This window comes from Clarias gariepinus, chromosome 28 (genome assembly GCF_024256425.1).
Source record: "Clarias gariepinus isolate MV-2021 ecotype Netherlands chromosome 28, CGAR_prim_01v2, whole genome shotgun sequence".
Lineage (NCBI taxonomy): Eukaryota > Metazoa > Chordata > Actinopteri > Siluriformes > Clariidae > Clarias > Clarias gariepinus.
In genome coordinates this window covers 8070838-8097655 of record NC_071127.1, presented here as the reverse complement: position 1 = coordinate 8097655, position 26818 = coordinate 8070838, and the positions used below count along the sequence as shown (strand labels likewise).

Sequence of the window (26818 nt, the reverse complement as noted above, 5' to 3'; positions counted from 1 at the left end):
AAAAGCTATATAAATAAGTAATGTCGTTTGCAGCAAGTTCACATATACTTAACTGAAAATTATCTTTTAAACAACAGATTCAACTTTTTTTTTAATGGAGGACATTGGTGTTTTTAAATCTTTTTCAGTATTATTGATTACAGTCTGAAACTACATGAATTTTGGAATTTGGCCACTATCAATTGAAAAAAAAAAACAGTCAATATCTGAGCAAAGTAAAGACTTTCAGCTTTCTTGCAAGAGGTTTAATAAAGGTGTGGTATTAACAATTAAGTGATTACAGTCATTTTCGTTGACATTTGAAGGGGCTCATAAATAATGGAACAAATGACTGACAAGCAGTTGTACTGCCAGGTGTGGCCTGGTACCTTGTTACCTCATGACTAATAAAGCAGATAAAAGGCCTGGAGGTGGTTCTGTCTGCAACCTTTACATTCTGTATCTGTTTACTTGAACTTTCAATGTGAGGTCCGAAGAGGTGTCTATGCAAGTAATCAAAGCCATCATAAGGGTGATAAAACAAATAGGAGATCTGAGAGATAGCAAAAGACTTGGGGGTGACAGCAGAAAGCAACAGTGGAGGACAGCAGAATTCTGTTCATGGTAAAGACCTTTTGCAATATCTAGCCAAAGCAAGAACTCCCTTGTGTTATTGCCAATATCTACATTTAAGAGACAGCTTTATGAAGTAAATACAAATGCTTCACAACAAGATGCAGACAAAAATTTTCCATTATTTATTCAATTCAATTCAATTCAATTTTATTTGGATAGCGCTTTTAACAATTGTCATTGTCCCAAAGCAGCTTTACACAATCAAAAGAATTATTTAAGTTTGTATGGAATTTTAATGTGTATGAATCAAAATGGTCAGATAGTCCCTGGTGAGCAAGCCGAGGGCGACAGTGGCAAGAAAAAACTCCCTATGATGGTAGTAGGAAGAAACCTTGAGAGGAACCAGACTCAACAGGGAACCCATCCTCATTTGGGTGAAAGCAGGAATTGATCTGCATTCATACTGTGTGTTAGTTGGCAGGCAGTTCAGCATAACAGTTGATGTTAATTGATGTTAATATGGAGTCCTGTTAGTTAAAACTCAGGTAGACTTGTATAAAGTTCCAGTCCTGAACTATCGAACAGTCAAGTCCTCAGAGAAACAGCTGCCAACACCAGTCGAGGCCAGAACTGTCTTCTAGGTAGAGAGAACCATCCCCAGACACAAGACGCATCCCAAAGGGACACAGGGCATCCATGTGATGAGATCTCCAACCAGAAGCGGGGCACCAGGATGGGTCAGACAGGTCCGAAGGGCAGAGGGAGTCTGGATCACTGGCAGCTCAGGAATGACATGTGTAGCTCAACAGAGAGAGGGAAGGAGAAAGAGGGGGAGAGAGGGAAGAGAAAGAGCAGGAGAGAGAGAGAGCAGAAAAGAAGAGATAACAGTTAGGTCTGGTCACAGTCATATAATGTATAATGTATGTATATTTACTGCAAGCAGAGACTCCGGCAGGACTAACTATGACAGCATAACTAAAAGGGAGAGTCAGAAGGAAACACAGACATGAGTTCTACCTGAGATGTTAAGCAACCAATCACCTCACCGTCAACAAACCTGAGTGATCAATAAGAGTGAGGAAGACAGCATCTAAACATACCAGTTCACCATAATACTCTACGACCATGAGTCCCCCAGATCTGCTTCTTTACCTAAGGCAAATCTGTTTATAAAATGCTTGATTAAATACATAGGTTTTTAGCCTGGACTTAAACACTGAGACTGTGTCTGAGTCCCGAACACTAATTGGAAGACTATTCCATAATTTTGGGGCTTTGTAAGAAAAAGCTCTGCCCCCAGCTGAAGTTTTCATAATATGCGGTACTGATAAGCAGCCTGCATCCTTTGATCGAAGTAGGCGTGGCGGATCGTAAGACACTAGCAGTTTACTCAGATACTGCGGTGCGAGACTATTTAATGCTTCATATGTCAAAAGTAGTATTTTAAAATCAATGCGAAATTTCACAGGGAGCCAATTAAGTGAAGAAACAGTAAGATAGGTGTAATGTGCTCGTATCTTCTGGTTCTAGTGAGGACTCTCGCTGCTGCATTCTGGACTAGCTGAAGCTTGTTTATGCACCTAGTTGAACAACCAGACAGTAAGGCATTACAATAGTCCAACCTAGAGGTGATAAAAGCATGGTTACACAACCCTAATCAGAGGCCACTAAGGGGTCATTTACTACATTAATGATTGCTGTCTCTGTGCTGTGATGAGGCCTAAATCCTGACTGATACAGTTCATGTACTGTATGCCATTTCTATGTAGATATGAGCATAGCTGCTCCGCTACAATTTTTTCTAGAATCTTAGAGATAAAGGGGAGGTTTGATATTGGCCTGTAATTGGACAGCTGACAGGGGTCAAGGTCAGGTTTCTTTATAATCGGTTTAATAACTGCTAATTTAAAAGATTTTGGAACATACTCAATACTAAGTGAAGAATTTATTATTTATGAGCCCCTTGAATTAAAGCTAAAAGTGTTGACTTACCTTGAATCTTGATTTCAAGCTACATATTCAGGTTTTATTTCAAATTCATTGTGGAGGAAATCAGTTGCCAAGTACCCCCTAAAAAACCCTTCCAAAACGTTCCAAAATTTATCTATCTAAAATTCTTGACGAGAGCGGGAAAGCTAAAAACAACCTGTAATGGAGAAATATAGGCTTTTTATTGTTACATCATGCCTAACACCTGGCAGAGTTTGAGAGGTCCATTAAAGAGAAATAAAAAAATACAGTAATTTCTAAAACTATAGTATATGTTACAAGAATGTAGCATGACTTCACAGAAGAGATAATGTTGTAATCACAACTTGGTGTGCAGTACCAGTCAAAAATTTGTACCTTTTACTTCCATAGTCTTTCCTGATATATTTTTTTTCTACTCTGTAAAACTATCTAAGATATGCAGGCTGGTAACTCTAAATTACTTATTTTTCTTTTCAAATCTCCAGTACTATTCTACAATGTAAAAAATTAAATTTTGACTTGTACTGTGTAACGAATGCAGCACTTCTTTTTTTTGAAAATTTTTTTTCTCCCTAATTTAGTCGTGGCCAATTCCTCCCCGTCACTAGGGGGCTCCAACATTAAGGCTACTACTACCCTTCAGCCGGGAGGGCCGAAGACTATCACGTGTTTCCTCCGAACCGCATGACGCCAGCCGACCGCATCTTTATGAACTGCTTGCTCACGCACCATTAGGGGCAGAGTAACACACTCGGAGGAAAGCGCTAGCCGCTCCTTCCTCGTGCGTGAGCTCACAGACGCCCCTGATTGGCTGTAGAGCCGTAATTAATGTGGGAGCCCAAGTACCTCTCATCCCTCCCCCCTGAGAGAGCTCGGCCAATCAGCTCTCTCTAGACCTCCGGCTGTGAGAGGTAACAGCATCCAGCGATCACCGGATGATACTTTACCACTGCACTTTATCACTAAGCCACTCGGAGGCCCGCGAATGCAGCACTTCTAAATATAATGCTATTGCAGTAGAGCAGTTCCTCACTTCCGTTCTAATATTAGATAGTGGGGTAATTGCAACATTTCCTGGTTTCACAGAGTTCACTTTAAGACTGTAAAGTAAAGACTAGACTAAAAAGTAATCAACCCACAGGTAGGTATCTGTAACTTTTATACCTTTAAATAAATATTTTTCATGGTTAAATATTTTATGTGATCAGGCATTTATTGGACAGAGAAAACATGGGATGATGACTATGTGAATACACAGAACTGGCATCCATTCCACCAAACCTACCCAGGTATGTTGTTTTGATAAATTTGATAGTTTAAACTAAAATTTATTTTCATTTATAGAAATAGTTTTTGTAAAGAAATCCATAAGAAAAAAATTATAAAATAATTATTGTTATCGCTTTTATTATAGAAGCTATAAATCATCTTTCCCTCCCTTTTTCTGTATTTTGTTAAAATTAATGTATAAATAAATATTAAAATTACATAATTTAATTTATAAATTATTAATTATTTATTTATAAATAAAAACGAAATGCTGCCTGTCATGTTACTAAGAAAATGAAATCACAAACTTCAACTTAACTTAACTGTTAACAATTCATATTTTTTCTTAATAAATAATGTAGATTTTAATCAAGTTAATATTAGTCTTAGGTTATGTGGATCATTCACTGTACGCTTTGTCTTTTTGAAAAATTAGCAATGTACGAATCATATTAAAATAATCACAATAATGTAAATCTTTCACTAACAGCCAGGCATTACAGTTAGATCGGATGTTATAGAAATCAATACTTTTTAAACCATCAAATTTGACAATTGCAACTTTTATTGTGTAAAAAGAAAAAAATATTAAATTATTTTACTATAAACATTTACACAAATTTCATAATATAAAAACTTTTACAAAAGTAAAAGAAAAAGAAAGAAGTATATATAGGACAAAACATTAATCTTTGTTTTTCTTTTACAAAACAAATATATATATATATATATATATATATATATATATATATATATATATATATATATATATATATGTGTGTGTGTGTGTGTAGGCTATATATATATATATATATATATATATATATATATATATATATATATATATGTAGGCTATATATATTGTAGCGTTTTTACGCCGGAAGGAATGCTGAACTGGAGCACGTTTCACACGTCACACACCTCAACACACACACAACAGGGCCGAAGTCACTAACCCAAACACCTTTCCCCATCATGGTGAATACACCGACATCCCCGCAAGGCATGCTGGTCGTCATGCTGCGCTTTGCTGCCCGGCCGGCGAGGTAAAGCGCCGGTGTTAGCGCGCAGATTTCCCGCTCGGTCTGCTTTTGGAAGTTCCGCCCCCCGGGTGTGTGCTGCTAACCTGTCCGGCTGTGGTTTGGGTCCAAGCAACCTGGCTACCCCGAAGTTACCACGAAGAGTTCCGCTGGACAAGTTCAGCACCGCACCCCATCTACCCAAAATGTCCAACCCCAAAATGCAGTCCTCCTCGACATTCCCCACAACGAACCCGTGGGAATAAGTCCGTCCACCCACCTGGACTCGCACTGTGCGACACGCCCTTACCTTCACGTAGCCCCCAGCAACGGTGCAGATGCTGAAGGCAGGATCAGGCCGTCCGCAAACACGCTTGCTTTGCCCCAGTAATCCAGAGCGCAGCAGCGAAACAGTGGAGCCAGTGTCCACGAGCGCCCGCAGTAAGACGCCATCCAGCACACAGTCAATGTAAAGCCCAGCGCGGCTTCCCAAGCGTCCTCCCGGCGCTAGTTTAGCGGCTGCTGGTGTACGCTGTCCGGTGCCTCGGCGCGAAACGTCGGAGAGTTGCTCGTTGCCTAGCCGCGACGGGTAGCCCTGTCCCCGGCTAGGTTCACGAACCGAGCGCCACTGAGCTGCAGGCGGTCGCTCGGCTCTTCCGCCGTGATGTACCGCCAATATGGGCTCAGCGCGCTCGGCCTCGCGCAGCGGCAGGTCGCTTTGCCGGCTAACGGCGCGCGGAGCTGTATCTCGCTCCGGCGCTTGCGCTGCGCCAGCCTCCGCCCCGAGATCCAGCGCCGGGATTTTCACCTCGCCGCTCCGCGTTGGTTGCCGTGGTGTGCTCGCTTTAGCGCCGTCGGGAAAGCGCTTCTTCTTCGCGAGTAGTCGCTCCGCTACTCGGCGGCCCGCTTGGATTTTCAGAAGGTCTTCCATTGTGCGCTCGAACCCGTTACTCTCCATCCCACTTCTGACACCAATGTAGCGTTTTTACGCCGGGAAGAATGCTGGAGAGACGAGTGAGCTTATTTGCTACCCAATGCAATGGCTGGGAGTACTTTATTAAGCACACAGCATGTAAGGCATGAGCAGCACCTTCACTCAGGAGCCTACATCCAATTCAGCACTAGCTTGAACTGGAGCACATTTCACACGTCACACACCCCCTCAAACACAACAGGGCCGAAGCCACTTACCCAAACACCTTTCCCCATCACGGTGAACACACCGACATTCCCGCAAGGCATGCTGGTCGTCAGCCGCCGCCCAGCCCACGCCACACTGCCCCCACCCGAGCTGTGACCGTCCCTGGTCACCATGACGAACTTTGCCTTGGAGGCGTGGAGGCGGTCGGCGCTGGCGGTGGGAACGCCGGCGTCCTTTGGCAGGTGAGGGATGAACGCGAATGTAGTCCTGAGGCGGTCCGGCCTCCACATAATTCGATGTTTCCCCGGCGTGCGGCTAGTAAGGCGCAAGACGGTCCCGGTGGAGCAAAACTCGTGCCCGCCCTGCCAACCGCACCCGGTAGATGACATCGGAGAGCCGAGCTGGCTGTGAGTGTCCACGCCCATTCGCCCCATAGGTGCCCCCACCCAAAAGTCTTGCAGCGGTGCCCGCGAGCGCTGGGTGGGGCCCTTCTGCCTGGCGATGAGCGGTTCACAGTTCCACAACCCGTGGGAAACAGTGGAGCCGGTGTCCACGAGCGCCCGCAGTAAGACGCCGTCCGGCACACAGTCGATGTAAAGCCCCGCGGGGCTACCCAACCGTCCACCCGGCGCTAGTTTAGCGGCTGCTGGTGTACGCTGTCCCTCAGGCCTGAGAACGTTGAAGCGGTAGTCCGGCTGTCCCTCAGGCCTGAGAACGTTGCAGTGGTAGTCCGGTGGTCCCTGGCCTCGGCGTCGTCGCGGAATCTCGGAAGCGGTGTCGAGGCCTAGCCGCGACGGGTAGCCCTGTCCCCGGCTAGGTTCACCTACCAAGCGCCACTGAGCTGCGGGCGGTCGCTCGGCTCTTTCGCCGTAATGTGCCGCCATTATGGGCTCAGCGCGCTCGACCTCGCGCAGCGCCTCCTTACGATCACCCGCGCCGTCGCCTTGCCGCGAAACGTCGGAGAGCTGCTCGTTGCCTAGCCGCGACGGGTAGCCCTGTCCCCGGCTAGGTTCACGAACCGAGCGCCACTGAGGATTGCCGGAAGGAAAATCTTCATATCTGCTCTTATTATCTTCCTAATGCTTGGCGCTTTATCAACAGTTTGTGTTGTGGTTATCTTGTGTGAGTGTGATTATCATCTTTTTCTTTGTGTTCTTATTTAGGAAATATAGTCTTTATATAGTGTCTCATTTGATACATATAAAGGGAACATTTGTCCCAGTTTCATCTTTATATAGGCTTTTCAATAATAATAATAATAATAATAATTATTATTATTATTATTAATATTATTATTATTATTATTATTATTATTATTATAAAATTAAAACTTGTGATCATTGATTTTAAAGTTATATAGCCAGTGTTAAATCCCCCTCCTCCATGTCTTTCCATTGTTTACAAACTTCAATTATAAATAATTGATAAATTTGTGATTTGTGTAACTTCAGTCCCTCTTTTTTCTCTCTCTTGAAGTTAGTAAAGCTAAAACTGCTGTTCTCTCCGTAACTTTCATGTTACTAAGAAAATGAAATGCTCAATTCTTCTTTCCTGAAGACTTTCTCGTACCAGAACACTAACCTAATGTTACAAAGCACACACAAGGAGACTCTTGTTCCAATCATTGTATTAAGCGATACATATCTATAGATAATATAATATAAGGGTACTTTTTATTGATGTCTGTGTAAAATTAACACTGGATATTTTTTATCAACAGATTACAATAAAGTGGTCTTATATGAGTTACTACTGTAAGTGAGCAGTGTGCTAATGTTACAGCAACACTGATGATGGAAGGAAACAAAGCCACTAGTAAGTGGTTTTAACAGCTTCCTGTTTTCTTGCAGTGACTGAATATGAAACATTTGGGTTATTTTATTTATGTATTTATTTAGGTTGTAATTTATTCAGTTTTAATTTCACCATTCTTACAGATGCATTAATGTCAGCAATGCTACATGCATATATATTTTGTAATAGCTCCTGCCATTATTATTATTATTATTATTATTATTATTATTATACTTCAAACAAACATTTTGCACCAACAATTCTTCTCAAATTTGCCTTAGAGACACAAAGACTGTATGAAGAGCTAATAGGGATTTGTCAGCAAGTTCGGGAAGATCTCTCTGCATGTAATGGTAAGAGTCACATCATCAAAATACCACACCTTCCCCTGTACATATATCATTAGAAAGCCATCTTCCTAAAGCCATGGTGTGTTTATATGATGAGTATAGCTATATATTTTTTTAAATGCTGTTAAAACAGACAAGGATAGATAGATAGATAGATAGATAGATAGATAGATAGATAGATAGATAGATAGATAGATAGAGCAGATATTTGGCTATATTGTAATATTAGTAATTTGGAAAATCATGTTTCATATTTTAAAACTCATTTCCCTTGGTGTAGGTCACACATCACGACAAAAAAAAAAAAAAAAACAGAATGAACACCACCCCCCTAAAAAAACAATCTTATTTATGCATAATCATCAGTTAAGAATGAATAAAATCCAAATAGTTGTAATATACTGTAATATTGTCATATATGACAGTTAGTTCTGACCGAGTAACCTAATTGAATGAGAGGCTGAATGAGTGGTGATAATAGACGGAACCACACTGGAATTTAAACTATACGTATGTATCACTCAATGTCCCAGGTGTTCTACAATCATTCATTACGCTAACTGTAAGTACAGAAACCTGTATAAAACGCTGTACTAAGGAGAGTGCAGCTAATGTTACATGCTAAAACCGACATTTACATCTACATCTACATCTACTGTACTGTAATTTGGTTTAAATTGCCTCCGTGTTGTTTTATTTAGGTCTGAGCCGAACTACAGTACAAGGCTAGTTTCTAACACAAAGCTGAATTCCAAATCTAAATTCCGTTACGTCTGTTAGTTAATTTCCTAAAGCAATAACAATATGAGGGGTTAAAAAAATCTTAAGCAAAATGCAAGTTTCTATAATGATACAGACATAACACATGAAGTGGTAATCTCTTTAAAGGGGAAGCTCTATAACTCCCAGTCTTTCTCCTCTGCTTATTAAGAGCCTTCCTAAAAACACAGTCATTTACACATAAAAATCCATCAAAGCATCATTTAATTATAGTTATTTGGTGTTTGAGGGGTTGTTAATTAATTAATAACCATTAATTATTAATTCAGGGTTCACTTACTTTTTCCACTACCACTTTGAATGTTGAAATAGTGTATCGAATAAAGATATGGAAAATCACAAAGTTTTTTGTTTGTTTGTTTGTTTTAGGCACATTATATTTGACAATACTCTTGACTTAGAAAAAAATTAGATCACATTTTATGACAAATTAATGCAGAAGAACATGAAATTCTAAAATCTTCACATACTTTTTCTTGTCACTGTAACTACAGTATATGGGAAAAGGACTACCATGCTAACTGTGCATAAATATTCTCCAAAGTCTCATTTCATGATTGCATTTTTCTTCATAAAAGCACAACAAACCAGGCAACAACATGAGGGAGAATGGAAGACTCTAGGATCAAAAAGTTATATCTTCTCTGCTTTTAAAAGAAACTGGGCACAGAGTAGAGATTACTGTGTGGAGAAAGGAGGACACCTGGTTATTATAAACAGCCAAGCTGAACAAGTAAGAGTAATTGATTTTTTTTTATTCCAGTTTGGCAGGTAAAGTTTTTCTTTCTTTCTTGTCTCTTTTTTTCCCTTTTTTTTAAATGTGTTAATTACAGGTATAAGCTATAGATTATGTTATTCTATACATCAGGATTTAGTTTCTTCACAAATTGGAGAGACACACTGGATTGGCTTGAATGACTTGGAGACTGAAGGAGCATGGATGTGGGTGAACAACCAGCCTTTAAAGGAGACAGATGTAAAGTAAGAACTGTGTTCACTTAAAATCACTCTCAGGTCCTCTTACTGTATCTTCAAAAAATTCTGTGATTCTGCATGCTCAACTTTTACATATGTATGTAATATAAACACATTTTTATAGTAAATTGACACCATTTTCTATACTTTGAAGGTTTTGGTTCATCTCACCAGAGGGATCAGGTGAGCCTGATAACTGGAAAGTTCAAGACCCTTCTGGAGAGAACTGTGGTGCTCTGGGGACCGAGGCTGGTTCCTTTCACAAATGGTTTGATGCTTCTTGTCATAAACTAAAGCTATTCATTTGTGAAAAGTAACAAGCCACTTGTTACTTGCATCTGTGTGGCAAAAACAGTTTTTAATGAAAGAATCATTTTGGTTGTGCAATATTTTAAAACCATTCTGTTTGATTTTCCACAATAGTCAATGTAAAATTTGCCTTTTTTTTTATGTAACCTCTTTTGGTACAAAAATAAATGTAACTTTTGACAGTATTTTGATTTCATGAATCTCCAGTGTTTATTTCATTAAAGATAAAGACAAGTTAACTATACTGTCTTTAAAGATAAAGACAAGTTAACTATACACTAAAGATGTTTAAAGGGGTCATACAGGCCTACACTAGTTGATTGACACTCACACCGCCCCGAGTGAGAAGAAGCTGTCGGCCATTGTTTTTCGCCGCTGGAGCAAAATGTCGCCTAATCAAGTGTTGTGTACAGTTGTTGGGTGTAATAGCGAACACAGCAGTCGTCATTCACTACCTAGGGTTAGTGACCTAGGGTACCTACCTAGGGTTAGGTATATGAGCCACTGAGGACGCAGTGGCTGAATTTAGTTTTTAAAGCTAACGTCCCCGCTGATTTACCTAAATGCGTTCATGTTTGCGCTAATAATTTTTCACTAGACTGCTTTATAAACGCAGGTCAATATAAAGCAGGTTTTGCTATGAAGCTGCTCCTGAAAAATGGATCTGTACTAACTTCGTGTTCCTGCTTCATCTTTACCAGGCTCAGTGAGTGTAATTCCTTTTTCTATGAATCTTTGCAGATCGCCTTTTCTAATAATCACGATGAATGCGAAGTGTAAGTTAACTTATACTCTGATACAACATGGTTATGGCTTCTTCTCTGTGTACATCCATCTCTATATAATTCCTAATCGCCCGTTTATAATAAACAATGCATTAAGGTGATTGTCTAGTTGCAAACTGTGTACGTAGTCGGAAAACTATATTATGCTTACCTTTGTAACGTTAGATTTATAGGTTAGGTCTATAACGATGTCTGTCGAAGATTAAGAAGTCATGTAAACACATCAGTAAACACATCGCGTCTGTATCTCTCTCAGTAAGCTTCTCCGCTTTTGTTATTGTTGCTCGCGGCAGCGTAACAGCCCGTTAATTCATGCTCATGCAGTGATGAGAAAGTCAAATCGAGTCGATGCATGTCCATTCTTTTAATTTTTGCGTTGTCAGGCGATATTACAAACTTCTGCGTAGGTTCCATACTTAAATCAAACCAAAAACTACTTAAGAAAACAGGCTCAGACTCTATATTCCAGCGTTTTTCAGTTTGGACTGCATTACCCACAAAGCATTGCCCGCACTGCGTTGTGGGCAATGCTTTGTGGTTAATGCAGTTCAAAGCATTGCCCGCACTGGACTACACTCCCGTGGCTATACCCCACGTGTGTTGTGAAGACACGCCCCACAGAACTGGGGGGGCGGGCTCAGCAGAGATCATAAGCATTTAAAGAAACATGTACTGAAACAGGTTGCTGAGAACAGAGCTAGTTTTTACCAGTTAAAAGTAGTGTTTTTTTTACACAACCATTGAGAATTTTTTAATTAAATATATTGCAAACTTTTTATTAGGACCCTAAAGATCATATTAACATTTAATAAAAAATGTGTCTGGATGACCCCTTTAAAGTAAAACATTTGGACCTTTTACTTCCATAGTCTTTCCTAATATTTCTTTTTTTTCTACTCTGTAAAACTATCTAAAATATGCAGGCTGTTGACTCAAAATTTCTTATTTTTCTTTTTAAATCTCCAGTACTATTCTAGAATGTAAAAAAATAAAATTTTGACTTGTACTGTATAACGAATGCAGCACTTCTTCTTTTTTTTTTTTTTTACATTTTTTTTCTTCCTAATTTAGTTGTAGCCAATTCCTCCCCATAACTATGGGGCTCCCATATTAAGGCTACTACTACTGTACTTTTCAGCCAGGAGGGCAGAAGACTATCACGTGTTTCCTCCGAACCGTGTGACGCCAGCCGACCGCATCTTTATGAACTACTTGGAGGAAAGCGCTAGCCGCTCCTTCTTCGTGCGCGAGCTCACAGACGCCCCTGATTGGCTGTAGAGCCATAATTAATGTGGGAGCCCAAGTACCTTTCATTTCTCCCCCCTGAGAGAGTAGGCCAATCAGCCCTCTCTAGACCTCCGGCTGTTTGAGGTAACAGCATCCAGCGATTGCCGGATGATACTTTACCACTGCACTTAACCACTACGCCACTCGGAGGCCCTCGAATGCAGCACTTCTAAATATAATGCTATTGCACTAGAGCAGTTCCTCACTTCCGTTCTGATATTAGATAGTGGGGTAATTGCAACATTTCCTGGTTTCACAGAGTTCACTTTAAGACTGTAATGTAAAGACTAGACTAGAAAATGAACAAAAAACTTAATCACCCCACAGGTAGGTATCTGTAACTTTTATACCTTTAAATAAATATTTTTCATGGTTAAATATTTTATGTAATCAGGCATTTATTGGACAGAGAAAACATGGGATGATGACTATGTGAATACACAGAACTGGCATCCATTCCACCAAACCTACCCAGGTATGTTGTTTTGATAAATTTGATAGTTTAAACTTAAATTTATTTTCATTTATAGAAATAGTTTTTGTGAAGAAATCCATAAGAAAAAAATTATAAAATAATTATTGTTATCGCTTTCATTATAGAAGCTATAAATCATCTTTCCCTTCCTCTTTCTGTATTTTGTTAAAATTAATGTATAAATAAATATTAAAATTACATAATTTAATTTATGAATTATTATTTATTTATTTATAAATAAATACAAAATGCTGCCTGTCATGTTACTAAGAAAATGGAATCACAAACTTCAACTTAACTTAACTGCAAACCATGTTAACAATTCATATTTTTTCTTAATAAATAATGTAGATTTTAATCAAGTTAATATTAGTCTTAGGTTTTGTGGATCATTCACTGTATGCTTTGTCTTTTTAAAAAATTAGCAATGTACGAATCATATTAAAATAATCACAATAATGTAAATCTTTCACTAACAGCCAGGCATTACGGTTAGATCGGATGTTATAGAAATCAATACTTTATAAACCATCAAATTTGACAATTGCAACTTTTTTTGTGTAAAAAGAAAAATATTTAAAATTATTTTACTATAAACAATTACACAAATTTTAAAATATAAAAACGTTTACAAAAGTAAATAAAAAGTACACACACACACACACACACACACACACACACACACACACAAACATATATACTGTATATATACATGGATACATACGTGGATCCTGCAATGTTTCTCAGCTTTAGTTGTGATGTTTTCTAATTCAACAAATCAAAGTGGTGGAATAAGACAAACTCTGAAACTGTGCAGGACAGTATATATATATATATATATATATATATATATATATATATATATATATATATTAGTGCTGTCAATCGATAAAAAAAAATAACTAATTAATCGCACATTTTTTTGCAATTAATTGCGATTAATCACAATTAAAAGACTGAAACTTTTTGGATATGTAAATGTAAATAATTAATGTAAACTCAAGACAATGAAACTATTTAAATTCAAATATGATTGTTTATTGGAATTTTTGTTTAACTTGTAACACAGATTTTCTCATATAAACAACATACCTGCAATAAACCATCAATATCCTCCAAATTAACTGTTGGCGTGAAAGCCATATTTATTACAGAAATAAAAACACAGGTATGTGCCATTTGTGTTATTTAAATTTCAAAACAATCAATGCAATTTACATTGGCGAGGCCCTGTAGAGATTGTTTCGGTGGGGTGTTTTGCTTTTAAGTGATATGTCAAAGACGAATTACTTCTGTGGTATTTAAATTCGGCTTTGCAAAATGTACAGATTACTTTTGTTTTATCCACAGAACCATCCGGCAGATGGTTTATCCATACTTCTTTGCACGTTGAACACACGTCGGCCACAACAGGAAATTAAAAAAACTGCAACCGTGTTAATTGCGTAAAATTTTTTTAATGCGTTAAATATTTCAAATTAATCGCATGCGTTAACGCGCTAATTTTGACAGCACTAATATACAGTATTATTTTATTTTATTCATTATTTTTTGTAAAATAAATATATACCTATACCCTTTCTCGCAGAAATGTCTGACAGAACTGAGGTCCTGAACAACAAGAAAACAGGAAAAATCTTCATATCTGCTCTTATTATCCTCCTAATGCTTGGCGCTTTATCAACAGTTTGTGTTGTGGGGATCTTGTGTGAGTGTTGATTATCATCTTTTTCTTTGTTGTTCTTACTGTATTTAAGAAATATAGTCTTTATATACATGTATAAAATATACTCTATATATACAGAACAATAACTTAATGTTACAAAGCACACACAAGGAGACTCTTGTTTCAATAATTGTATTAAACTATAAATTTCTATGAATATAATATAACGGTAATGTCTGTGTAAATTTAACACTGGATATTTTTGATCAACAGATTACAATAAAGTGGTCTCATATGAGTTACTAAGTGAGCAGTATGCTAATGTTACAGCAACACTGATGATGGACGAAAACAAAGCCACTAGTAAGTGGTTTTAACAGCTTCCTGTTTTTTTTTTTTTTGCAGTGACTGAATATGAAATGTGGGTTATTTTATTTATGTATTTATTTAGGTTGTAATTTATTCAGTTTTGATTTCACCATTCTTACAGATGCATTATAATGTCAGCAATGCTACATGCATATATATTTTGTAATAGCTCCTGCCAATATTATTATAATTATTATTATTATTATTATTATTATTATTATACTTCAAACAAACATTTTGCACCAACAATTCTTCTCAATTTTGCCTTAGAGACACAAAGACTGTATGAAGAGCTAATAGGGATTTGTCAGCAAGTTCGGGAAGATCTCTCTGCATGTAATGGTAAGAGTCACATCATCAAAATACCACACCTTCCCCTGTACATATATCATCAGAAAGCCATCTTCCTAAAGCCATGGTGTGTTTATATGATGAGTATAGCTATATTTTTTTTAAATGCTGTTAAAACAGACAAGGATGGATGGATGGATGGATGGATGGATGGATGGATAGATAGATAGATAGATAGATAGATGTCCCAGGTGTTCTACAATCATTCATTACGCTCAGTGTAAGTACAGAAACCTGTATAAAACGCTGTACTAAGCAGAGAGCAGCTAATGTTACATGCTAAAACCGACATTTAAAAATTTAGGGATTAAGGGAATCATTTTTAACAATCATGTCATTTTAAACAACACTTTGTCTAATTAATAATTACATCTACTGTACTTTAATTTGGTCTAAATTGCCTCCGTGTTGTTTTATTTAGGTCTGAGCCGAACTACAGTACAAGGCTAGTTTCTAACACAAAGCTGAATTCCAAATCTAAATTCCGTTACGTCTGTTAGTTAATTTCCTAAAGCAATAACAACAATATGAGGGTTTTAAAAAAATCTTAAGCAAAATGCAACGGTTCTATAATGATACAGGCATACCACATTAAGTGGTAATCTCTGTAGTGGCCCAAAGTAAGGCTCTATATATCTCCCAGTCTGTCTTTCTCCTCTGCTTATTAAGAGCCTTCCTAAAAACACAGTCATTTACACATAAAAATCCATCAAAGCATTATTTAATTATAGTTATTTGGTGTTTGAGGGGTTGTTAATTAATTAATAATTATTAATTATTAATTCAGGGTTCACTTACTTTTTCCACTACGACTTTGAATGTTGAAATAGTGTATTGAATAAAGTTTTTTGTTTGTTTGTTTGTTTTAGGCACATTATATTTGACAATACTCTTGACTTCTTGTCACTGTAACTACAGTATATGGGAAAAGGACTACCATGCTAACTGTGCATAAATATTCTCCAAAGTCTCATTTCATGATTGCTTTTTTCTTCATAAAAGCACAACAAAACAGGCAACAACATGAGGGAGAATGGAAGACTCTTGATTTAAAGAGTTATTTCTTCTCTGCTTTTAAACGGAACTGGACACAGAGTAGAGATTACTGTGTAGAGAAAGGAGGACGCCTAGTGATTATAACCAGCCAAGCTGAACAAGTGAGAGTAATTGATTTTCTTATTCCAGTTTTGCCAGATAACAATGTATTATTTTTTTTCTATCTTTCTTGTCCTTTTCTTTTCTTTTTTTAAAATGTGTTAATTACAGGTCTAAGCTATGCATGACATGTTATTCTATACATCAGGATTTAGTTTCTTCACAAATTGGAGAGACACACTGGATTGGCTTAAATGACTTGGAGACTGAGGGAGTGTGGATGTGGGTGAACAACCAGCCCTTAAAGAAAACGGGTGTAATGTAAGAACTGTGTTCACTCACACACCATAAACATTTTTAAAAACACTTTGTTTAACAAACTACTTTTTTTTTCTCATACTGTATATAAAGGTTCTGGTATGATGCTCCAAAAGGACCACATGAGCCTGATAACTGGAAAGTTCAGGACCCTTCTGGAGAGAACTGTGTTGCTCTGGGTGATGGTAATGGTAACACACACAAGTGGTTTGATGCTTCTTGTCGTAAATTTAAAAAGTTCATCTGTGAAAAGTAATAGACTCTTTACCTAAATGTGTGCCATAAAATACATGTCTTTTCAAGAAAGAAAAACATTTTTGGTTGTTGTTTCTGTCCGAATATTTGCTATTTAAAAAAGAAAAAAGATAATAAATTAAATTGTTTTTATAACATTAATAATTAAAATGCCAAGTTAAATGGGGATATACTGTATATTGGTATACACTCAAAGTAAAATATTTTTCCTTCCATTTTGGCACTTATCTCTATTTACCATACTTATAAATATAGTGTCTGTTATGTGTTGGCTAAATGTAGATGTAATCTTCTGTTGCACTGAATTGCATTAAGAAATGTAATTAATTAAAATGTAATAAAATAATGTATGTTATAGATGATTTGCCCTGTGCCAGAATCTTACTTCTAATGCAACAGTAAAGGCAGAAAAATCATAAATATGGCCTCCACATGAGCGTAGGACCAGAACAATTTCGACTTTAAAAGTGTATAATTTGGATTTTCATATTCTTCTTCTTCTTCTTATTATTATTATTATAAGCTGCTCTAAAAGAGAACTTCAGCTGAAGCATAGTGGGGTATGACTGAAAAAAAACAAAGAATGATTTTTTTTTTTTTAATGAATGATTTTTTTGTATGACTGTGCAAGAGGCACTCATTATCTCTTATCAGGGGAATACAAAGTTAAACCACAACTAAAAATGTTGTGGTTTAACTGGGTCTTGTGCAAAGTACACAATGGCTGGTGCAAAGTACAGTGAGTAAAGATTTTTTAAAATAAATTTTGACTTGGAAAACGAGCAAGTCTTGGTTTACAAGTACCAAGTATCATGTATTACGCATGCGGTTTTTGTTTTGACGCCGAGCGTCACATGATCACAACTGCACCAACAGTTTTTCTCTCTCTTGTGCTGCGAAATTATGGTTAATTGTCTCCATTTCTGGGTCTTAGTGCTCTTCTCTTACTGGAATAACCACATCCGTGCACACGTGTACTGTTTAATATAACACTGTGACCACATGTGTGTGTGTAAAACATTTTATTTTGTGTCTGTATGTGTGTGTGCAGCGCACGTGTAAAGCAAAAGCAAGTCTCATTAGAGAGGTTAAAAATAAATTTTCTCTCTCTGCTCAAGGCTCAGCCGGCTCATTGTGCGTCATTGGACACCATGCCACACACACACGCACGCACGCACACACTCTTTCTCTCTGCTCTAAACAGAAACACTGCTCTGTCACGATACGTTTCAAACAGGGGCGTCGCACCCGTGGGGGATGTGGGTGTTTTAACACCCACACTTTTCCCGGTGAGAGGTTTCAACACCCACACTTTTTCTACAGTTTTCCCGTACAAACGCCTTCGCATTCTCTCCTCTGTTTCTCTGGCCGCTCTGTGTCTACGCTCGCTTCAGCTCTCCTCTCCCCTCCCTCTCAAACATGACACCGGCTGATGATTGGCTGTTCTGCCTTAAGTCTTGCCTCTCTTGGTGTGTTAGATTTATCGATCAGCTCATGCAGAGGAGGCGGGAACTTATGGTTGTTATGATTATTTACGTCTCCGTTTTACAGATACTTTGAATGTTTATGCTTTTGAGGTTTTTAAATAAGCTTGATATATGTTTGGGAAGATGTTCTGTTTATGTTTTGTTGACATGTCGAATGTTTTCTGTATTATATTTCATTTTTTAGACTAATGGTAATTGCTAATTGGGATAGTGTTCAGTAGCTAACTGAGCTAAACTCGGTTATGTGTGCGGCATGCAATGCATAAAGTAACTGTGATGAAGAAGGCAGGAAATTGATGAGGAGGGACAAATTGACAATGTTAAGCAATCTATTTATGGGTTTATTGCCAGTGCAATTGATTTTGATATTTTGAGCATTGTTTGTTCATTAGCTGACTTGCCTGTTGTGTTTGATTGTATCTGTTGAGGAGAAAAAAGTGAGAAATTATGTCACTTCTGGAACAAATTATGCTCGTAATCCAAGGTTCCATTGTACAGTTTAATTCGCTGCATGAATAAAATGCATATAGACAGGAAAACAGGTGACACATATACATTAGGAAAAATATTGTCTAATATCAAAAAGGAGTTATACAAATTTAGCAATAATAAACTGAAATATAGATAAAAGATATCAGACTTGATGTGTTACAGAAACAGAGATCATTTTTATGAGAGGCTTCTTGCGAGAAGCTGGTGTCGGCTCATCTGTCTGCTGATAAGCAAGCCCCTTTTCATAAAGAAACTTTAGCAAAGTCAAGGATTTTTGGCCCTCTGCCTGACCAAGAGTTGGGGGAAGGGGAGTCCACACTATCCAAGCTGTCGCTATGGTTACCCTTGCGGGCACGCTTAGCTAAAGAGTGACAGGAAGAGAGGGACAGGAAAGAAACAAGGGATTAAATAAGGGACATGACCAAGTTAAAACACTTAGGAGTCTGCAGGTGTTTTAGGCCCCTGAAGAAATTCTGACATGTCATGACATTTTTCAGTTTATTTTTCAGTTACTTATAATCAAATAAATGGCTAAAGTCTGATTACACTGTATTCAGCAGCAAACTGGGCTACAGTAATATGTGAACAGCATGTATGTACAAGTTTATATATTGAAGAAAATAACAGTTATGCATGATTATTGACAACAACAGCAAAAAAGAAATCATTGACATAAGACAAAAAAACACATTACTTCAAAATGATGTTACAAACATCCTGCTCACTCATTCACAGAAAACAATATAATAATTTACACTTTCTAATACTCTTTTTGTTTAGAATGCTGAATTTATAAAAGTTCAAAAGAAAGGAATATTACCCATGGTCTGTCTCTGAGTAACTGATGACATACAGTAGGTCCAGAAACTGGGGCCTGTTTAAAGAAATTAATCAACTTCCACCAATGTTTTATAAATTCAATGAAAACAGTTAAAAGACAATAGAAATATAAAATAAGAAAAAAAGCACATTATATTGGGAAAAATATAATAACGTGATATAAATTACGTACACCATCTAGTGACAGGAAAAATAATGTAATACAAAACAAGAGAACAAGAGAAGAGATAATGGGCACAAATCTGCCAAAAGACAGTACAACCAAATTTGTTAAAAGAAAGTCTTTTTTTTGATACTATTATCATTTGAGTTACAGCTTTTTTTTAGCGTTAAAGTATAATTGGCATTAACAGTGGAAGATAAAAGATCTCCCACAATTCTACTGTTTATTATAGGCAAAGTTTAATATTAATGTCAGTCATTTTATGTCTTACTGCAATACTAAACTGCTAATCTCCAGTCTCTAAAGAGTTTTCTTTTTCAACTGTCACATAGTCAGCGCGGCGGCACAGTGGTGTAGTGGTTAGCACTGTCACCTTGCACCACAGGATCTGGGTTCGATTGACGGCCAGGCTCGATTCCCGTCTCTGTGTGCATGAAGTTGCATGTTCTCCCCGTGCTTGGTAGGTTTCCTCCAGGTACTCTGGTTTACTCCTACAATCCAAAGACATGTAGGTTAGGTTGATTGGCATTCCCAAATTGCAAATTGTGTGTGAATGAGTGTGTGTGTATGTGTGTGTGCCCTGCAATGGATTGGCACCCTGTCCAGGGTGTGCCCCGCCTCGTGCCCTAAGCCTCCTGGGATAGGCTCCAGGCCCCCGTGACCCTGAATACAGTATAAACGGTATAGAAGATGAGTGAGTGAGAGTGACACAGTCAGAGCTTTACGACAATAACAAGCAAAAAAAAAAGAACATATAGGTCCCCTTTTATGAAGCTATTAAAAATTAGATTTCCGTAAAATTAAATCAATATTCTATGAATAAATAAATAGTTGAAATAAGCAAAATTTCAAAGTTACAGCAACACTTTTGTGTCAATGTGCCATGCATTATATCATAATGTGCAAACTCACAGCAGCCGGAGCTTAACTCTTAACCTTAAATACTGTAATACATACAGGATGTAACAAATTTCATCACTTTTAAACACACTGCTATTTCATTGTAATATGTTAGATTAACATCTCATGGATATGCAAAACTGGTGTCTAAAGCACAAAATATGCCCATGCACAGTACACCTCTATGGGATTTCAAGGTAAATAAGTAGCCATTAGAGGATGGACGTGTGTGAGTGTGTGCATGCATGCATGTGATGGGCAAAACACAGTTTTGCTAATGTTTATGACTAAACTGGATGATGATTATATTTTTAGAGGGGGTATAAACCACCAGAAGGTGCACTCCTGCAGTCCATGTATTGCAAGTAATTAATACTACTAGAGAAGATTTATTATACAATCTGTCAGTGCATGAAAATAATATAAAGTGTTTATATGAGCTTAATCAAGCACTTAAATTATGCTATGTATGCATTCTGTGAATTTTTACAAGTTCTTTATGTTTACCATGAACAAAAGTCCCACAAAGAGCTTATTGAATATGAAGAATTAATGCAAGATGTTTGATTAATCATTCACTTATTAGCTGTAAATATTGGAACTGGCTAACATTTGTGTTCATGAATCTACAGTCTGTAAAACATTGAACAAGTAGGGTGTCAATAGCAGGATACCACAAAGGAAGCCGCTGCTTACTAAAAAGAACATTGCTGCATGCCTGAAGTTTGAGAGAGCACACTGACACTCCACAGTGTATTGATAAAATGTTTTGTGCACTGATTAAACTAAAATGTAACTATTTGGAATAAACATGCAGCACTACATTTGACATAAAAAAGGGCACTGAATATCATCATGAAAACATCATCCCAACCGTAAAGTACGGTGGAGGAAACATCATGATTTTGGGTCTCAGCTGGGTTTGCTAAATGAGGAAATGATTATTTAGTCAGGGCATTCTCAGGTTCAAACAGGGTCAAAGCAGTTCTCTCATAATTCACAACTTATTTTCATCTATAAAAAGCAAATGCCCTGTCTGGTCTGCTAGGGATGTGTGTGGTTCCACTTTTCCACAAAGATGGCCTGGTCTTGGTGACAGTTGTTCTTTGAGGACTTGTGACTGCAGTCACTTGATAGTTCAGGAGTGAGCTATAGAAGTTCCCCATAGTCTACATGAGCCTCCAATAACAAACTGGACTCCATATTAACTTACATAGACACATCTCCTGTTATACTAAACTTCCAGCCTTCTAACACAAAGGATGAATCCAGATCAATCCCTGCTATCTGTTATCACCCAAATGAGGATGGGTTCCCTGTTGAGTCTGGTTCCTCTTAAGGTTTCTTTCTATTATCATCTCAGGGAGTTTTTCCTTGCCACTGTCGCCATCACTGTTGGCTTGCTCATCAGGGATAATCTGATCATTTTGATTCATACACCTTTACATTTCATACAAACTTCATTAATTATTTTCATTGTGTAAAGCTGCTTTGCAACAATAACAATTGTTAAAAGCGCTATACAAATAATAAGGCCACTGCTATTTCTCACCACTTGTTCTTATTGCTACAAACAAAAAAACACTTAAGAGGGCAGATTTTAGGGGTGTGGCCTAGGGCCCTCACATGAGATTCTGCTGCATAGTTTATACACGCTTGCACATACGCACACGCAAACCAGTACACATTTAGAGCGCAATGAGCTGAACAACATGCCGACACATACAGACACACACACACACTAACGCACTCACATGACACACACACAGTGTTCAACAGTTTAAATGATACTTGATTGACATGACAAATATTTAGAGCCCAAGCTGACATCAGCCCTGAGATTTTGATGCATAGTTTAGTAGACATGCACATATGCACATGAAACCCGGTACACATTTAGAGCTCACTGAGCTGAACAACTTTCACATTGTATGTCATCGGCTCTACTCAATAAGAAGTCAGTTATTTCGGATCATAATTGGTGTCATTTTGGGTTAAGTATTACACTTTACACTATTGAGTAGTGGCCAGCAAAAAACGATGCCTGGCCACTATTCTGCAAGAAGAATGGCTCGAAATCACTCTGGTCACTGTGCAGGACTTGTATCTGTCATTCCCAAGACGAACTGATGCTGTGTTGGCCTCAAAAGGAGGCCCTACACCATACTGATAAATTATTGTGGTCAAAAACCAGGAGTTTCAGTTTCATTGTACAACCCCGTGTATGTGTATATATATATATATATATATATATATATATATATATATATATACACACACACACACCACTTCCTGCTTAATACTATGAACACAGGTTAAGTGAGATTAGGAAATGGACAACATGTATGAAAATTTTCACTTAAAAAAAACACACATTAATGAAAACCGTCATTCACCAACAGGTGAATATCAGATTTTTTTTGTGTGTGTTTATATCTGTTAAAATTCAATATAGTTTGCATGAAAATTAGTATGATTTTCTACTGCTCAAAATCAGAAACAGAGGATGAAGTTTATATGAATACACAGCAGCAGTGTCAAACAGCAAAAAAATGTAAAGAATACATTTTCTTGATAATCATACAAATTTTTGTACTTTTACTTAGCTAAAATATATATATATATATACTCAACAAAAAAAGAAACGGCCTCTGACTTTCAACGGTTTTTACTTTCAGTAAACTTAATGTGTAAATATTTGTATGAACACTAAAAGAGTCAACACCATAAGACATAAACTAAAAATGTTTCCCAATGTGTCCCTGAATGAAGGGAGGCTTAAAATCAAAAGTACCAGTCAGTATCTGGTGTGGCCACCAGCTGCTTGAAGTACTGCAGTGCATCTCCTCCTCATGGACTGCCTATTGCGGACAGTCTGAGCACTGATGGAGGGATCGTGTGTTCCTGGTGTGACTCGGGCAGTTGTTGTGGCCATCCTGTACCTGTCACGCAGGTGTGATATTCGGATGTACCGATCCTGTGCAGGTGTTGTTACACGTTGTACAGCTGTCCTTCCTGTGTGAAAGTTAGTGGGTTAGTGTTCAGCACTGTCGCCTTGCCTCTGGTTTCGAGTTAGAGCTTGCCTTCGGTGGTTTATGTGAAAGTTAATAGCAGCCTACAAGACAATTTTTTTTTTTACATTTGTGTACAGTCTCTGAAAGCTACTAAGCAATTCTGTTGTACATTGATTATGGATTAAATAATATATCAAAATCTGATATGTCAAGCACAAACACATTTTAGATTTTAAAGTTAGTGACACATTGTGCTTAAGTGACACATTGTGCTCAAGATTTTACCAAGATTGTCCATAATCATATGCATACATACATGTACAGTACATACATACATACATAAATACATTGAAAAAAATGTGGAGTAAAATTTACTTGGAAAAGAAAATAGGTAACAAATTTCCGCACAAAAATTGCTGGCAAATTTGACAGGGACTATTTTCAAGTAAACGTTACCTACTGTACCTTTAAGTAATATTTTTAATAAGAGTTTAGGATTATTTTGTCTTTGTCAACAAATTTTACCTACTCTTTTTTAATTAAATTGCATTTAATTACAAAATTCATGCAACATATCATAGGTCAATGACAATAAAAAATTTATAAATATATATATATATATATATATATATATATATATATATATATATATAATATGTGTACTCATATAGAAGCCTTGCTCGTGTGTGTTAACAGGGAGACTTTAGTCATAGAAACAACCAAAATCAACAAGAAAAACATGTGATTATGTGTAACTGTGCAATTCCTGTGCCTGTGTGACCTATTATTTTGTGATGGAAAAAAAGGCATGATTTGACAGCTCTTTCATGGGTCTACGCAAAATGGTACAGGACTAGATATGTGCCAAAGAATTTTTACAGAAGAAGAAAGAAAATGAAAAAGAAGAACTAGAGAGGTTCTAAAAAAATGTGAGTGGTGCTTGCCATGGCAAAACTTTGGAGCATGCTAGTCATACAAGCATCATGTAAGCCACGTGCTAATGATGTTGCTAGCAACATGCTAATATAGTTAGCATAATGCTATCAACATACTAATGTTGTTAGCATCATGTTACCAACATGCTAATCACATTAGCATTATGCTAGCAACATGCTACTCATGTTAGCATCATGCTACCAATGTTGCTAGCGGCATGGCTTATTAGCATAATGATACACGTGAAAGACTGATTTGGTTGCCTGTGTGTGTGTGTGTGTGAGAAAATCAAATAAGAGATTAAGGGATACTGTGTAAAATGTGGAAAGGGAGGGTCTGAAGGTTCTGAAAGTAAAAACAGTAATGAAACCTATTTATCGTTTGTTATTTATAACCTATACCTCCCGGAAATAGGTTATAAACCCGTGATAATCGTGTTTAACACTGCCATCCTGCTGCCAAATGGCCTCGGCCCACTGGAGTGCTTTGTTAGTAAGCAGTGAGATTACAAACGCTATTTTTGCTCGGTCTGACGGAAACCTGAGAGGCTACATCTCGAAGGTGAGAGCATACTGGAAAAGAAATCCATTGCAGTTCTCTGTCTCGCCACCGTAGGGTGTTGGTGCTGCCATGGGACTGGTGTGAACAGGTGGTGTCAACGAAGAAGTGTTTTTTGCCGAAAGTGGTGTGATGGAGGTGAAGACTTGGCAAAGTCGCTTCACCAGTTCAAGTAATGGGCCCGGGCCCATTGGGTTTTGTTGTTATTGTCTGACCTTCTGTTATGGATAGACAGGCTCAACAGACAATCTTTAGAGAACCTGAATGGGCGTTTTATTGACAGTTTATGAGAAGTGAATATTAGTGAGCGAACAAACCAGAAAGTCTTATCTGTGAAGATGATGGAGGTGGTGGGCGCATGAAAACGAACAGGTGAGACATAAAACATAGAAAATACACGGACCAGGAGACGAGATAGGGAACCAGGAGACAAGGCGTGGAGACCAGGAGACCCTGTCATACACTCTCTCTAAATCTCCAAAGACACAATGCAATTCCCTATTACCTTCTTTGTACTTGTCCATCAGCATCCTCAAAGCAAACAGTGCATCTGTTGTACTCTTTCTAGGCATAAAACCATATTACTGCTCACAAATGCTCACCTCTCCCCTACTCTTTCCCAAATCGTCATTGTATGGCTCATCAGCTTTATTCCTCTGTAGTTGCCACAGCTCTGCACATCCTCCTTGTTCTTAAAGATTGGCACTAATGCACTTCTCCTCCATTTCTCTGGGATCCTCCCACTTTCCAAAATCTTGTTAAACAGACTAGTCAGAAACTCTACTGCAACCTCTCCTAAGCACTTCCATACCTCCACAGGTATGTCATGCCTTTTCACTCTTCATCCTCTTTAACGGCCTCCTCATCTCACTCTTACTGATTTTTGCTCCTTCCTGCTCCACAATAGTCACTTCTTCCACTCTTTGTTCTCCTTTATTTTCCTTATTTATCAACTCTTTAAAGTACTCCTTCTATTTTCTCATCCCCCATCTGGCACCTGTCAGTCAAATTTCCGTCCCTATCTTTAGTCACTTCAACATGCTGCACAATATTTTCATCTCTATTTCTTTGCCTTGCCATCTCCCTGTACTCCTGTTTACTCTTTTCAGTCTTCTCAGTGTCCCATTTCTTCTTAGCCTCTTTAGAGCCTCTTTTTTTTGTATACACTTCTGGGCTTTCTTGTTTCACCAACAAGTCTCCTTGTCCACTTTTCCCTTTTCTGTAGTTGTCCAGTCAACTGGCTCCTGTCTCCACTTCTCCCTGAAAACTGCACATCATTCTTTCTTTTTCAACTTCCACCACTTTATCCTCTTCACCTTCCTTACCACAAGTGTCATTTTACACATGACCACCCTGTTGTCTGGCTACACTTTCCCTTACCATTACTTTGCAGTCACTGATCTCCTTCGGATTACAACGTTGACACAGGATGTAGTCCACCTATATGCTTTTGCCTCCATTCTGATATGTCACCCTATGTTCCTGCTTACTCTGGAAAAAAGTATTCACTACTTCCATTTCCATCCTCTTTGCAAAGTCCACCACCATCTGTCCTTCTACGTTCCTGTCCTGAATACCAAACCTGCCCATCACATTCTCATTACCTCTGTTCCCTTTTCCCATATGTCCATTAAAATCTGCACCAATAACCACTTTCTTACCTC

The 26818-nt window shown here is 37.8% G+C and overlaps 1 protein-coding gene and 1 pseudogene across 1 annotated transcript; both read left to right on the top strand.

Annotated features, from left to right (window-relative positions):
• Positions 1–7034: 7034 nt before the first annotated feature.
• Positions 7035–10171, top strand: LOC128516034 (C-type lectin domain family 6 member A-like; annotated as a pseudogene).
• A 2324-nt stretch (positions 10172–12495) lies between these two features.
• On the top strand, positions 12496–16773 carry LOC128516079 (CD209 antigen-like protein E). The gene is made up of 8 exons (XM_053490376.1): positions 12496–12562; positions 12645–12710; positions 14299–14418; positions 14650–14739; positions 15016–15087; positions 16099–16253; positions 16400–16512; positions 16603–16773. Exons 1-8 carry the CDS (start codon positions 12535–12537, stop codon positions 16763–16765), a joined length of 807 nt encoding a protein of 268 aa, XP_053346351.1. The 5' UTR covers positions 12496–12534; the 3' UTR covers positions 16766–16773.
• The last annotated feature ends 10045 nt before the right edge of the window (positions 16774–26818 follow it).

What these genes read in the sequence shown, in the direction of transcription:
- LOC128516079 (XM_053490376.1), top strand. Translation starts at nt 12,535, where the DNA reads ATGAACAAAAAACTTAATCACCCCACAG. An exon ending in ATTCCACCAAACCTACCCAG is followed by an intron (nt 12,711 to 14,298) that starts GTATGTTGTTTT and finishes CCTTTCTCGCAG; the next exon opens with AAATGTCTGACAGAACTGAG. An exon ending in TTGTGTTGTGGGGATCTTGT is followed by an intron (nt 14,419 to 14,649) that starts GTGAGTGTTGAT and finishes TTTGATCAACAG; the next exon opens with ATTACAATAAAGTGGTCTCA.